Here is a 16865-nt window from a genome sequence, read left to right as displayed (position 1 = left end):
TCATTTTATGCACACAACACTTAGACACTTTTTGCCAATGGTAAAGACAGCACAACAACACTTCCTGGTAAGGACAGAACGACAACACTTCAGCTTTGCAAAAGAGTGCGGAACATATAAAATTACTTGTGATTGTAGCAAATTCTACATAGGTCAATCTGACAGGGCAATGTGCACTCGTTTGAAGAAATACCACAGGAGCTGGAAACTTGAAACAGGAGATTCCACTTGTGCAGACCACCTGCTTAAAGAAGGCCCTAGTTACAAAGTGCAACATGAAGTATTACATCACATCCATAAAGGAAGGAAGATGAACTACATTGAAACAATGGAAATTAATATACATATGCTCATCTGCCCAAGCTTAATACTGAATGAACAGACACAGCTCCCTGATTTGCCACTTTAACTGCTGATACTCATAATCCCACCCAGGCCATGTTGTAAATTACTCCTCTTACTCATACTATTTTAATTTGTTTTAGATAAAATTTCACTGCCTCACAATTTTATCTTTGTAGCCAATGATAATATAACACACAAAAACTGGTTTATGAAATAAATACTGTAGAATATTACATAAATGTTGTGTGTATGTACACTCATAATACATAAAATATTCCTCCAAGAACTGATAGAACAGACAATTAAGGTAATATCTAACATATTGCACCACTTGTGAGCACATTCAATCACTTATTCTCTAGATAGATTAATACAAACTTATTGAATTAATTGCTTTTATTTTCCATACAGTCAAAATGAAAACTGCAGCACATTACATCTTCTTGCGTTTTGCAACCCTATCCTCAAGACATAAATTATCCCTTTTATTTCTCTCACGGGAAATGGACTCCCGTCTGGAAGATTCCCCCTTAGGAGAAACTATGACGCTGGTATAGATAACCTTGCCTTTCTTGTAACTAGTGTTAGTGGGAGTGACATTGCTACGTTTGGCATTGTCACCTCTCATATTTCCTCTTTCGCACTTGGACTCTTTAGTATCGTCTGCCTCAATAATTCTTTTGCCAGGTCGAAGTGTAACAGTGCCAGGACCAATAAAATAAAAATATTTGTTAAATGTCTCTAAATTAAAACATTTTGGGCAAAGAATGATTTCTTTGCTACTGTCTTCAGTGTTACTGTCTTCAGTGTTACTGTCATCAGCGCTACTGTCTTTGGTGCTACTCTCTTCGGCGCTGTCTTCGGCACTACTGTCTTCGGCGCTGTCTTCGGCGCTGTCTTCGGCGCTACTGTCTTCGGCGCTGTCTTCGGCGCTGCTGTCTTCAGCGCTGCTGTCTTCAGCGCTGCTGTCTTCAGCGCTGCTGTCTTCAGAAGTGGCTGCACTCTGGCCACTTGTATTTCCAGTGGTGGTGCCATTTGCTTTTCTGATGACCGTTGTCGTATTTGCTTTTCTGATGACAGTGGTCGGATTTGCATTTCTGATGACACTGTTGGTGCCTGCTCCACTAGCATTTCCAGCAAGGGTGACATGTGGGACATTGGTGTTTCTGGGGATGGTGGCACTAGGCCCACTGGCACTCCCGGGGACGGTGGCGCTCGGGCCACTGGCACTCCCGGGGACGGTGGCGCTCGGGCCACTGGCGCTCCCGGGAACTGTGGTGCTCGGGCCACTGGCGCTCCCGGGAACTGTGGTGCTCGGGCCACTGGCGCTCCCGGGAACTGTGGTGCTCGGGCCACTGGCGCTCCCGGGAACTGTGGTGCTCGGGCCACTGGCGCTCCCGGGAACTGTGGTGCTCGGGCCACTGGCGCTCCCGGGAACTGTGGTGCTCGGGCCACTGGCGCTCCCGGGAACTGTGGTGCTCGGGCCACTGGCGCTCCCGGGAACTGTGGTGCTCGGGCCACTGGCGCTCCCGGGAAGTGTGGTGCTCAGGCCACTGGTGCTCCCGGGAACTGTGGTGCTCGGGCCACTGGCACTTCCTACGACTTCTTCCTTAGCTGCCCGGATGGTGATTATCTCAATCCACTGACTGTTGTCTCTGGTGGCTGTGGCATTGACATTGGTTCTCCCACGTGAGTTATCAGTGGTTGTTAAATTACCATTGCCTACTGCACTGTTACGATGATGACAGCGACGATGGTGATGACAGTGACGATAACCTGCGTGTGGCACTGCAAGATTATAATCGGCATTCACAGGGGCAACTACTGCCAGTGGTCTATTTCCTGTAGACGGCTGTGGACCAAGTGGAATAGGTTTAGCTTCTGACAGTTCTTCGGGTGAAGAAGTATTCGACTGGGATAGTGCTGTGTCTGGTGAACTTGTAGCATTTGCAAACTGGTTAGCGACAGGAGGATGGGTAGCTATGCGCATGCAGGATCCCCTACGTTCTACTTTTGGGGATCTGTTGGCTTCTGGTGGACGACGTGCTGCTGCTGTTCCTGCTCCGCCGCCTCTTCCTTCTGACTTGTACCCTCTTGAACTTGTTCCTGCTGCTGTGCCACCTGCATCACCACTAGGTCGACCTTGCCCTGCTCTTGCAGTGCCCCTAGCTTCTGCAGCTCCATCAGCTTCTACAGAACCATCTTCCTCATCATCCTCAAGAGATACTTCAACCCATACATATTCCTCTTCTCCATCAGTTTCACAAGGTCCTGCAAACCTATCATCTACTACATACCCACCAGGTCCTACATATCCATTATTTGTTATATGAATCTCTTCCTGTTCACTATCACCATTCGGAGCAGTCCTTATCAGTTGTTCTCTACCACCTTCATCGCACACAGGAATAAAAAACTGTTGCTCGTAGACAATTTTATGTTCTCCTTTGGAATCACGGAGCATAGAGTTGTAAATAGGACATTCTTTAACGCATTTTCTAGAGTACTGCCAAACTGGGAAGTGCCATACATTAAAAGTAGTCATCCAATGGATGGTTCCATTGCAGCTTTCATCTAGCGGTGCTCTAGTTCGAGGTGGTGTTCCGACAGGATAACCACGTACACGTACAACCATGATCGGAATCGGCTGACAGCACGGTTTCAGTGTTCCACCAATCTCATGACTGCAGTCCCCTTATACGTTTCTCTCGTTGATGTTCTTAGAATGAAATCTGGCAATTTTTAACCTGAAACAAATGCCAAAGATAACATTAATTAGTTGAAGCAAGCTTTATGATCGTTTCCAGGAAAAGTTCTCAAATGTATAGATCAGTCTATATTTATTTACATCTACCACCACCGTGGAGGAGTAACTTAAGATTTTTTTTCTAGAAATGTTTTAATTTGTAACTCGTGCCACATAAAAAGTTGATAGTCACATCATTATCAAGTCTACAAACTCAGTGATAGTAATGGTATCTCATTTCCAATTTAATGAAGCCATTATACTGCAAAAACACCATGTAATATATTATAATGTCCGTGGCTAAATCTGTATGCCATATACACTAAAGCACCAAAGAAACTCCTACAGGCATGCATATTCAAATACAGAGATATGTAAACAGGCAGAATATGGCGCTGTGGTTGGCGACGTCTATATAAGACGACAAGTGTCTGGCGCAGTTGTTAGATCGGTTACTGCTGCTACAATGGCAGGTTATCAAGATTTAAGCGAGTTTGAACGTGGTGTTGTAGTCAGCGCACCCGCGATGAGGCACAGCATCTCCCAGGTAGTGATGCAGTTGAGATTTTCCCGTACGACCATTTCACAAGTATACTGTGAATATCAGGAACCCGGTAAGGCATAAAATCTCCAACATTGCAGTGGGCGGAAAAAGATCCTGCAAGAACAGGACCAACAACAACTGAAGGGAATCGTTCAATGTGACAGAAGTGAAACCTTTCCGCAAATTGCTGCAGGTTTCAATGCTGGGCCATCAAAAAGTGTCCAAGTGTGAACCATTCAATGAAACATCATCGATATGAGCTTTCAGAGCTGACGGCCCACTTGTGTACCCTTGACGACTACTCGACACAAAGCTTTATACCTCGCCTGGACTTGTCAAGCTGGTGGAGGCTCTGTAATGGTGTGTGGCATGTGCAGTTGGAATGATGTGAGACCCCTGATATGTCTGGATATGATTCTGATGGGTGACACATACATAGGGATCCTTTCTGATCACCTGCATCCATTAATGTCCATTGTGCATTCCGACAGACTCTGGCAATTCCAGCAGGACAATACAACACTCCACATGTCCAGAATTGCTACAGAGATGCTCCAGGAACACACTTCTGAGTTTAAACACTTCCACTGGCCACCAAACTTGCCAGACATGAACATTATTGAGCATATCTTTGATGCCTTGCAAAGTGCTGTTCAGAAGAGATGTTCACCCCCTTCTACTCTTATAGATTTATGGAGAGCTCTGCAGGATTAATGGTGTCAATTCCCTCCAGCACTACTTCACAGTCGTGTCCATGCCACGTCATGTTGCAGCACTTCTGCATGATTGCCAGGGCCCTACATGATATTAGGCGGGTGTACCAGTTTCTTTGGTTCTTCAGCGTATTATAAAAATGGATGCATCATATTTCTGTAGCAAATTGTTACATCTGTTTGGTAGCCAAAGCCTTTTTGAGTCTAAAAATGCATTGCCCCGGGGCAGTAAAGTTAAATAAGAAGAATACTCCAAAAGAAGTTGTATCCACAACAATGAGAAAGGTCATATTATTGATCGATATTTCCAAGTCATGATTGTTGGGGAGTGAAAGGGCAGATAAAAGGGTTATTATGCTTCCACAGAATTTGTTAATACAGTGGTAGAAGTTGCGCACACGTGCCAGGAAGTCACCTCCTGTCCATTGCCAGAACAGGGTACATATACCAACACAGTGCACAAATAAAGAAATTGTTCCATAAGCCCCATGTTCTACTTGAATGCTGCACCATTATGCATAATAGTAAACATCTCATATTATAATGGCAATCCATTCTTTCACATGTATGTTTCAACTGACTTTCTTGTGTAAATATTTGAGATTTGTTCAGTTTTTTCTAAGTGTGATGGTGCGATTTTTTGCCAAAGGTGCAGTTTCGGTACTAAAGATTAGAAGTACTCGTATTGCTGAAACTGTTTGAAATAATGTACCTGAGGCTCGGAAGAAGTAGACAGCATGTAGAATATAATTTCAGCTGTAAGGTTATGCATGCCTGTAAATGTCAGTAGCAAGGACGCATAGTTTGTACTGACACTTCCAACTTATCGATAAACTGCATGAAAAATTCAAACTGTCACTCATACTTAAATAGCCAATATGGAAACGAGACTCCTAAAGTGACCTATACCTGATTTGTAGGATGAAAAGGCTTAGCACTGTTGAACAACTGATATTGGAGACCTCTAGAAGTGCTTGGATTCTCTTAGATGAGTTGTCACCAATTGCTATGAATCATGAGAACAGTTTCAGTGAAACCACATTTAAAACAGCATCTTAAACAGCCAAGGAATTAACATAAATGGACATTCATTATACCGAGAAAAGTGACTTCATCTACAAAGAATACTTGCAGAAAAAGCTGCTCTTCACTGACAAAAAAGCTATCAGGAAGCTTTGTTCATATACATAATAAGAGAACATTCATCACACTAACTTATCACAACACCTGATAAAGCAAACAGAAATCACTGGACAGGCACAATTTTTTTTCCCATGAAAACAATAGGAGTTCAACCTGTTTCATTCTGAAAATGGATGTCTGCTTATTTCTTGGTGGTATCAAGGGTATTACTCATTGACGTCTAGGTATGGAACAAAAGCAAAATTGCTGATTGGCTACTGTACTGCTCTTCAAGTGGCTTTGTCAGATTATGCAGAACAGCTGTAAACACTTCCTCTCACTCTGTTCTTGTCACAGTGTATGACCACATTTCCACTACCAGACACAGACATAGTGTCATAACCGATTGTACTGTAAGAACCTCAGTGCTTTCCAGACCTGACACATTTGAACATTCATCTTTTTTTGAGGTGAAGGAGTATCTTTGTGGTAAATTTGTTGCACAAGATAAGGACCTATAGAATATTGGTGTAAACTGTATGAGTGTACAGCAAAGTATCACAAAGATACACTCAGCAGCGAAAATGGTTCAAGACATTCAGGATACAGGGATAACAAAATGGGAATTAAGTCATTTTGCTGAGCAAGAGGAAGGCTGGAAGATTAAGGATTAACCTACCATTGACGACATCATCATCTGAGATAGAGCACAAGCGCGGTCACCATACAGATGGGAAATGAAATCATCCGAGTCCTTTGTAAAGGAACCATTTCGAATTTCATCTTAGTCACCTTCGGGAAACAAAAGAAACCAGAATCTGGATAATTGGTCTGGAATTTGAAACTCACTCCTCCCAATTATGAGTATCTTGATCTGTCTGGGTGCCAGTACCACTGCACAGGAGAATCTAGGGAATGAAGAAACTGACAGTGGTCAAACAGGAGTGTAATGTGGGATCTGTTACAAAAATATCCCATACCCAGCATGTAATAACTTCAGTTATTAAGGTGGAAAGCCATATGTGAAACAGAAATTGATGGTTAGTGGAAGAAACTATGAGATTAATGAACATGACACTGACTACACAACTTAGAAAAACATGTAACGAACCTCTTAGAGAGATGGAAAGAAATGGCGTTAACTTCATTTGTAAAATAATTGCATTATTGAGTGAATTGAGAAAGAGTCAACTCAACATCCTCTGTAAACATGCAGAGACTGGAACATGTTCTGTAACACCTGTTGCCAACTTTACACCCATATGGTAGACAGTACAGCATTGTTAGGTAAAGATCTGTAAGTCACAAAAACACAGACCACACACAAATTTTTTTTTATACAGCTGCAATATGCAGGACATATCGGCCTCATAGGTCCCACCACTGGTCATCATCCTAAGTGTAGTAATATGTCATTTACAAGAGTTTCTCATTAAAAAACCCTAAGTGTTTCTCAGCCAAATATGCAATATTAAAAATCAATGAAAACAAATAAATTATACACATACACCTGAAAGTTAAAATGTGTATGTGCTACAACTACTCGGCCAAGCTCTGAAGTTTCAATTACAGTTTAAGATACATATGCTGAAGGATATGCAAAAGATAGAAAAGTCATCTATAAACAGTAATGAACAGTGCAGGCTATATTACGGATACTATGCCGATTATTGCAACACCGAACCAAATTACTTCCCTGAAGGGTAACTTGCTCTGATGGATAAATTTGTAGCAGTATTGCTCAGCCCAGAAATATTTTTCAAATGCTAGCGGTTATGAAGCTGTTAAAGGATTCTAAGTCTCCAGCAGGTATCATAAACTTGTTTAATGACCAAGAAGACCCCTACAAGATTTTGCCTCCAATGAAAATGTGTGTGTATTTCAGTCTCCAACTGAATAAATGTATCAAGAGTTGAACAGCACTTCTTGGACCCACTTTACAAAGAGTTACTCAATTTTGATGTCTTTAATGACATGATAACACACCACTTGTTACAGCCTCTTCACTATGCAGCTCATCAAAGTAACAGTGAATACCTACTTGGAGATCCAGAACTTGTTTCTTAGCTTTAACAGGACATTACAACGGTCTCTCACTACATGCTGACCACTTCACATGGAGAAGGAACTGTAACAATCATAATTCGCACTTGGTGGAATCAAGTACAACAGCCTCCTAATTCCAGTCTCTCTATGTGAGTAGAAAGTAGAATCCTATGCACACTGTATGTAAAAATAATAATCTGCCACTCTTTTGGACAGGATAAGTTAAGAGCATTCTCCCTTTGAGCAAAGCAGTAACCACACTGATCTGCCTGTGCCAAAGGTCATTCTGACAGACACCAATATTGTGGTTGTTGAAGTGAATTCAGGAATTTGTCATGAAATGGGACAAGAGTTATCATGGTGGTCTCTGATAAGGTTAACCCCATCCTGTCATCCATATTTGGGGTTTCTGTGGTTTCCCTAAATCAATCAAGGCAAAGGCCGTGATGGTTCCTTTGAAAAGGACACAGTTGGCTTACTTCCCTGTCTTTGTTATATTCAAAGCCTGTGCTCTATCTCTAATAATCTCTCAACAGGCATTAAACCATAACCTTCCTGTAGTAGCTGGTTATAAATGGGTGGTAAGCAAGACTAGGGAAGAGAGTTGTATTTTGTTAGCAAATGCACCCAGTCCAGTTCACCCCACCCCTCTTTGACTTGTCAGCCTAAAGCTCACCCATTTTATGAAGACTACAGCCCTCGAGCAGGAGTGAGTCAATATCTTCAATAACTTTCAAAAAGTGTTTCTTGACAAAGTCTCCCCTGTAGAGGGAGCCTCAGTTCCTCTGTATAAGTCTCGAATCCACTCCCATACTAGTAAAATCAATAAGTCATTCTAATGGCGAAAGTGCTCTCTATGTTTTCTTATCTTGGTGGTGATTCCAGGATGACTGAGGAAAGCTTGTAGAATGGATCATTCCTTGGAATATATGTCTAATTCCATTTCAGAGCCATCCCCTTCCGATGTTGGGTTTTTCTTTAATAAAGCTTTATGCTTTGCACCAATTCATTTCTTTACTTGAAGAAGGGAGTGTAGGTTGTTAGGGAAGTGGATCACATCTTTCCATATTAAAACAACCCTCATTAAACAAGGGTAGTGTAGAATTCTATTAATATGTTCTTATTACAAAGCATGGTGGTCTGTTTATTTGAGTCAAATTGGGAACACTATTTCATACGCAGACAATGGAATACACATTTTCCTGGGTGAATATACACTATACCCGCGTTAATGTACTTTTTTCATGTTATGTGACAATACACTTTCCCTCAGACCTGTAAAACTTGTGGTGCCGATGAGGTCGACACTGGCATCGATATACGTTTGTCTCTAGACTCCGAGCATCGTCTTTGGATGCTGAGCACGGTCTTTGGGTTTTTCCGCCATGTCAGTTCTTTGTGAGCTTTTGATGTGTGTAGGTGAATAAACGAACTACTGTTAAATTGGTGTTGTTTGGTGTAACCCACCCGAACATCCACCTCACTGGTGACCCCAAGTTGTAACGTCTTCGGTTTTCACTGTTTTACTGTGTCCGCGACCTCCGTGTCTGTTATTTTCACGTGTATTACATTGACACAGCATTCGCACAATGACGTTGGCCCAGCACATAATGCCGGATTTTGTGATCGACATGCGTCGTGTTGCGGGCGATGTACACCCGCCAGGACTGCAACATGATGCCTCTCGCTCCACGATTACGCCAATTTCACTGGACGTTTTCGAGTCTGCAAGAGTATGTGTGGTTAGGAGTGTGCATGACTCTGGCTATCAGACACCTTTGGTCCCGCCACATGTGCCATCCCTCATTGACGGTGCAGTTACCTCTTACGGATCTCCGTGCAGTGCGAGACCAATGCCGATTGCTGCAAATGCTTCGTTGGACAACCTATCACCACCAGGACAACAATTTGCCATGCCGCAATCCGTGCAGTACCACGCAGATTCCTGCCACGTGGCTGCAACTGCTTCATGCCCGTGCCTGCCTCGATTCAGCATCAGCACATGCCTTCCTACTTTGATACCTCGGCCTGCAACAGGAACAATAACTTGTTATCTGTGCCTGACCTCCATCTCCGTCCCACTGCTACGCCTCAGTGTTTTGTGCCACGACATTCACCTTATCCGCACACCATTTTGAGTGGAGTGACTATGAACAGTGAACATTCACACATTCCATCCCAAGTTTGACATCATTTCCCACACTGTGCTTTGGACAGCCCACACCTCCGCAGCCTCCCTGCAACACAGGTGGCCCCGGCTCTGATCATACGACAAGCTGTCCGCAGACTAACATGCGTTCTCAAACTTTGAAGTTTTTCTCACCTGCCACCCTCGCGCCGGCTCCAGTCAAGCTTCCGCCACCATTCTCGGCGCATCTTGGTGCCTCATCCGCGTCGGTCTTCCGCGATGTGTCAATCTGAACACACCCGCAATGTGTTGAGCTTCCACAACCGCAAGCGACACATTATGGCGTCTCACCCGTGCCAGCCATCTGCGTCGCAACGGATTGTGCTCAACCACAACGCGTCACCTTCACGCTGCCACCCGAACAGCCGTCGCCGCCACATTCCCTGGAGGCACACTCTCCTCGAATACTACAGCAACAACAGCTCGTTTCAGGCAGTGCCCCGACGAACTCAACTCAGCCTGTTCTTCCGAACATTCTATAACGCTTACCGGCGCTGCCGCCATTTAATCCCGACAGAGCAACAACCTGGTTCAAAATTGTGGATGAAGTGTTCGACCATTACAAACTCGACGAGTCAACCAGGTTTCTGTGCCTCATCACCCACCTGCACGACCAGGACGACTTGATTGCTGACCTGGTCGACGCCCCGGACTCAGCTACCCGGTACACTCTAGCCAAGAAGACAGTTCTGTGTCAGCTTGCACGCTCAACTGAGGCAGCAATACGGCAAGTGCTCCACGTCGAGCAACTAGGCAACGACAAACCTTCCCAGCTTTGGAGACGGCTACGTGCCCTGGTCAGCGACGATCTACTCTCTGACACAGCTCTCCTCGCCATCTGGTCAGATAAACTATCTCCTCATATCCACTTTTCTCTGGCTCAGAGGTCTCCCGAACCTGTCGAGCAAAGAATGACAATTGCTGACAAGCTACATGATGCATCACTGCTCTATTTCACCAGCCACTGCCTACCTGACAAGTCTCAGGTTCAGGCTGATCGTCCTGTGGCTGGGGCCACACTGTACCGATTGTTCCGCTCGCTCCAGGAAGCAGTAAACAAGCAACTGGGACATCACTGGCTCCGCCCACGGTCACACCCCCTCCTGCAGCTGAACCTGCTGCAGCCACTGAACCTCGGCCACCGCCTCTGGCTACAAACTTTCCGCAGGAAATGCAATCGCACTATCCATACTGTTACTTCCACACACGGTTTGGTGAGGTGGCATGGAACTGCAGACCACCCTGCTGCTTCCCAAACGCAAATCGCAGGTAGGTCCGGGTGCTGTCTCCTGTGCACAACATGACAGCCACCCCCCAGTGCTCCATTCTGTCCGGGAACGGCCGGATAATTGCAGACGACTTTATATTAAAGACATTTCGTCGGGACACTTTTTCCTAGTGGACACAGGCACTGATGTTTCGCTGCTGCCTACATCCTTAGTGTCGTTGAACATCCGCCCTCATCATACTTCACTGCAAGCCGTGAATTCAACTAAACTACAATGCTCAGGTTCAATTTGCCATGTCGTTTCACTCTCCGCAAACTGCAAACTCGAGTGGACTTTTTTATTGTGCAAAATTGACGAACCTATACTAGGCATTGACTTCTTGTGACACCACAAACTCTCAGCGGACCTAGTGCGAAACACCATGTTTCATCACCCGTTCAAGACTCACTTCCCCTGCGCTCCGTCAAGTAAACCCCCACGTGACACATCAGTCCGAGCTCATCTCATCTGTACATGCTCGTCTCTGCCGACGACGTTACAAGAAACAATGCACAAGTGCCTTGTCGAGCTTGAAAACGTCGCTCGCCTACACAAGGAAAACTTCGAGCTCTCCCTCCGGCTCCACGAAACTCAGCTCCAGCTCTCTGATGCAGCAAAGGAACTACAGACACTACAGCAAGGACAAAGCAAGGTCAGTAAATGTGCCGAATCTGCTTGCAGTCCCAGAAATCGAGCCTCCGTGTGCTTACCTCCCGCTACCCCTCGCAACTGTGCTATCAAGTCTGCCATAACGTGTACTGACAGTTCCGCAGGGCCACACCCCCTAAACACGGCAGCGTTTGACACTCAGCCAGACACAAGTGCGCATGCACAACGAGTGTCATGTGTTCCCGAACTGACTGCTCCTATCCCGCCCCTTGTGGACAGCATCTCAAACTACGCAACCTTGGCTCCTGCGCGTCGCTGTGCAACTGCCACTGAAAACACAAACAGTGCACTCACGCCAAGCGCTTCCCCCATGACCGTGCTCTTGGACAATGGACTCACTAACGGTGCACGAACTCTACCAAGCTTACCTGACCATAATGCCACTGCTTCGGGCCGGCGGCCGTCTTGTTGCGTTAACTCCTGGGACACTTTTCCGCCTCGGTTCCTGTTGGATCCACTGAGTGGCTCTGAACACCACGACCATGCTTCGCCTGCACCGCCCGCCACACTTTGTAAACAAACCGCCTCCCGCGCTGCCAGCAACATTTCTGTCGTCACCAATGGCACAGTTCACAAGCTTTGCCTCACGCCATGTCCCCCGATCTCTAGTAAACCACGTCGACTTTATCCCGAGCGCCTCTCTGACCTTAAAAATCAGATCTCTGAACTACTAACCTCCGGTGTCATTGAACCCTCTGCCAGTAGCTGGTCTACGCCCATACTTATGACACCCATGAAAGACGGGTCCTGGCGCATGTGCGGAGACTACCATCGACTAAATGCTAGAACAATTATGGACACCTACCCCATACCCAACATTGCCGACTTTACCAGTTCCCTCGCACGTGTGATCATGTTCTCTGTCATTGATTGCAAACGGGCCTACCACCAGATCCCCACGGCACCTGAAGACATCAAGAAGACAGCAATCACAACCCCGGTCGAGTTATTTCAGTTTCGATTCGTGCCCTTCGGTCTGACAAACACAACCCAGACCTGGCAACGCTTCATCAACGAAGTGATATTCGACCTAAAATTCTGCTTTGCATATCTTGATGACATTCTTGTGTTCAGCTCCTCCATCGAGGACAACATTCGACATGTGCAAACTGTTATGAATACTCTCACGGCAGCAGGCATCGAGACCAACCGGGACAAATTGCAGCTACATCAACGCGCTGTCACTTTTCTTGGTTTTCGGGTCTCTGCCGACAGCATTTCGCTGCCCCCCTGAGAAAGTATAAACAATACTGAACCTACCCAGACCTTCGTCATTCAAAGAGCTCCAGTCCTTTCTGGGGACTGTTAATTATTATCACCTCGGGCTGCAGAGATTCAGGCTCCACTGACAGATGCCTTGGCAGGCACCAAGACTTCTGGATCTCGGCCCGTTCCATAGACCCCTGCTATGACTGACTCTTTCACTGCCCTCAGAAATCTTCTTGCCGAGGCCTGCACCATTGTGCATCCTCATCCCAATGTGCAGCTTTTCATCACCACAGACGCGAGCAATACTGCCATTGGCGTGGTCCTTAGCCAGACAGTCAATGGCCAAACTTCGCCTCTGCAGTTCTCCTCGCGCAAGCCCACCAATGCACAACGGAAATATTTCGCGTTTGACAAGGAGTTGCTTGCGGTCTATGACGTGATTAAGCATTTTAAAACAGATGTTGAGGGACACCCTTTCCACGTTTTAAAGGACCACAATCCCCTGGCTGCGGCCATTACAAACCCGCCAGCTGACCCGCCTCCTCACCGCTTCAGATACATGGACTTCATATCTCAGTTCACCACCAATGTCAGACACATAAAGGGTGCTGACAATGTAGTTGCTGATTTCCTTCACGAACTGACGCCATCCATTCGCTGTTAGAACTCTCTGAACTGCCTAACCTCCAACCCGCCGACGAGGAAACACAAAACCTGATTTCAGACTCTACTTCTTCACTACACTTCATCCACAGCACCTTCCCTGGCATCTCTGGTGAGATCTGGTGTGACGACAGTATGGGCGTGTTACGCCCCCTCATCCCAACCAAGCTGAGTCGAACTGTCTTCAACACATTGCATAATTTAGCCCACCCCAGTGTTCGTGCGTCCGCCCACCTCGTAGCGGAGCGCTTTGTGTGGAGAAATGTCAACAAGGACTGCCAGCAATGGGCACGCTCCTGCGTCGCGTGCCAATGCTGCAAAGTACACAAGCACACTTCACCCCCCCCCCCCCCCCGGCTCCTTTTTGATCCCTCCTGGGCGCTTCCAGCATATTCATATTGACATTGTTGGCACTCTCTCCTCCTCTAACGGCAATCATTATGTTCTCTCATCTATCGACCGAACAACTCGCTGGGTCGAGGTTGCCCCTCCCCAATATTACGGCAGAAACTGTTGCTCAAGCTTTCATCGAGTCATAGGTATCGCGTTTCGGATGTCCAGCTATCATCACGACTGACCGAGGCAGACAATTTGAGTCGGCCCTGTTCAACGGGATTTGTAACATTTGCGGCATCTGGTGCATCCATACCACAGCATATCATCCGCAAAGTAATGGGCTCATTCTCAAGGCGGCTCTTTGATGCAACGATTCTCTATGGACGGAGGCCCTTCCCCTTGTGCTACTTGGCATTCGTGCGATCTATAAGGAAGACCTCAAACACACAATAGCCGAGTTCGTATACAGCTAGAACATTGTTCTCCCTGGCGCACTTGTGAGCCCTTCCGCTTCTCTCCCTCAGTCTGATTTAATTTCCTTTGTGGACCGCGTCAGACGCCACTTCGTCAACCTCCACATCCCTCTGCCTGCCAACCATTCCCGCCCTAAGGTTCTCTGGACAATTGCGAGTACGTTCATGCTCCGAGATGACACTGTCCGTGCTCCCCTCCAGCCTCCATATCCCGGCCCGTACCCAGTTCTCTGGCACTCAGCCAACACCCATGACATCCAGATGAAAGATTCAGCTGTCACAGTCTCTCTCAACAGACTTAAGCCTGTTCATGTCGAGCCTCCTTCTACCCCCCTTCAGAGCACGACCACGTCACTCACTGTCGTGGCTCACGACTGGTGTCATCTTTCTATGAATAGAGCGTAGGAAAATTGGTTTACCACTATGACAAATAACTGAACAGTAGTGGCAACTATTTAGAAAAACAGTTTAAGAAATGCTTTTCTTGTAAAAATACATTTTGTTCGAAAAAAACGTTTTTATGAGTTTTTTTTCCAACCGTGTCTTAATTCCCAGACATGTCTTTTATAACATTCCAGTACGCCTCTTAATGGAGTCAGTTGATCATCCCCTGCTCACAAATCCCAAGTTTGCCAAACCTGAATGCAACTGTGACCATCCAGGAGAACAAGCAGAGCTTAGTAATGAGGCACTGAGAATTATCTCCCTCACACGCATGTTCTGCATCAGACCAAATACACTGAGAGCGATTAAAATCCCACCAAGGCTAAAACAATGGAAGATCTCGTTTTTCCTCCTCAAAGTTACAAGGTGCCACAAGCAGTACTTGATGAACAGCAACGAAATTCAATCTAAATGCAATCAGGTACACAACAAAAATTGTGAGAAGTCAACAAAAAGCAGTTGGAGCAATTTTATTATTGAATATTTTACCAACAAGAAATGGCACTGCAGAATAAATACAGGATACAAATTTATAAATTTCCTTTACTTCACGCCTATGGTCACAAATTTTTATGTCATCAGACTACCGGTTTTGTTGTATAACGACCATTTTCAGATCTGCAGTAAAACATGGGAAAAACATAAATACAACAAGCAGATTGTCTACAGCTTAAAACAATAAAATAGACCGTGATGAAAAGTATTATTGACATACATGCGCATTTGCGCGCTTTAATTATGATGAGGCATAACTGTTTTATAAAAACATGCCCTAATATACTGGAGCCATAGTGGCATCGTCGAATGCATAACAAATCAGCGTCAGCATTGTCAAACATATATAAAAAATAGTATACATAATAGTCATCTCGTCAGCAGCAATACTGTTCAAAACAAACTTTTGCCATACAGTAGCCACAAAATGTTTGTGTTGCAAAAATGGTTCCAATGGCTCTGAGCACTATGAGACTTACCTCCTGAGGTCATCAGTCCCCTAGAACTTAGAACTACTTAAACCTACTAACCTAAGGACATGACGCACATCCATGCCTGAGGCAGGATTCGAACCTGCGACAGTAGCGGTCGCGCAGTTCCATACTGTAGCGCCTAGAACCACTCAGCCACTTCGACCGGCCTGTTTGTGTTGCAAGTTCGCCACATGTCGCTAATGTAAGCGTACACATATTCTTAAATGATAATTGTGCTATGTAAAATAAAGGGGGGATACAATCAGTGAAGTCTGTAACGGGCTTATAAGGTGAGGCATTACGGTAACAAAATGCAATGAAATAAAACACACCAATAGTTAATTCTTTACAAGGAAAAAGTTAAGAGACAGCAATTGACATACGCTCATGGGGCGATATTATAGATAATGACATAAATAATAAACAGCTTTCGGAGTACACAGAGTAATACAAAAATAACAAAACAAATAGCTAAATGGAAATGGAAATGTCGTGTGGCTAGGTTGATGAAGTATATTATGTAAACAGAGAAGAACAAGAAAACACTAGAATTACGCTCACAACGTAAGAAAATGAAGTAAATACATAAGGCACTCTGTCCTACGTGAAACTACCAGGAAGATAAATAAAACAGAGGCGTCATCTGATTAGCCTTGAACATTCTAGACAAAGCAAATTAGATGCTGGGCATGAAATCGCCCAGCCAATTTAGCACTTTTGTTGGCGCTTGTTTTTACACTTTAAAAATTACAAGCTCTTCTAATAAATGAAGAACACGCATACTATTCTCAGTGTTCCCTAAGGAATGTCAGATTCAGATAAATGCTGACCCAAAGCAGTTTTATTCCGTGGCTGTGAATGTTCTTTAAACCCCATGTTCAAAGAGCGGCCTGTTTGAGCGATATAATACTTGTCACAGTTACCACAACCAATCCCATGTACTCTGCATCTATAAAATTTGTCATACGTCCTTTTGAGTTTACGTTTTACTTGCAGTTGTAGGATGGTGTTAACCTGAAAGCCACATCTCACATCAGTTTTCCTAAAACATTTTTCTATTTGCAGGGACATTCTGCCATTAATTTCATAGGACTGGTTTCGTTCCTTCTTTACCGACTCTGTGTGTGTGTG

The 16865-nt window shown here is 45.1% G+C and overlaps 1 protein-coding gene across 2 annotated transcripts in view; it reads right to left on the bottom strand.

Annotated features, from left to right (window-relative positions):
- Positions 1-726: 726 nt before the first annotated feature.
- Positions 727-16865, bottom strand: part of LOC124723225 (mucin-5AC-like) — an 81258-nt gene continuing 65119 nt past the window's right edge. For both annotated transcript variants that reach the window (XM_047248415.1, XM_047248414.1), the window contains exon 4: positions 727-3092. In XM_047248415.1, the coding sequence (XP_047104371.1) occupies positions 779-2980 (2202 nt within the window). In that variant the 5' untranslated portion in view covers positions 2981-3092 and the 3' untranslated portion in view covers positions 727-778. The remainder of the gene's footprint in view (positions 3093-16865) is intronic.

Source organism: Schistocerca piceifrons, chromosome X (genome assembly GCF_021461385.2).
Source record: "Schistocerca piceifrons isolate TAMUIC-IGC-003096 chromosome X, iqSchPice1.1, whole genome shotgun sequence".
Lineage (NCBI taxonomy): Eukaryota > Metazoa > Arthropoda > Insecta > Orthoptera > Acrididae > Schistocerca > Schistocerca piceifrons.
This window is presented reverse-complemented; position numbering and strand designations above follow the sequence as displayed.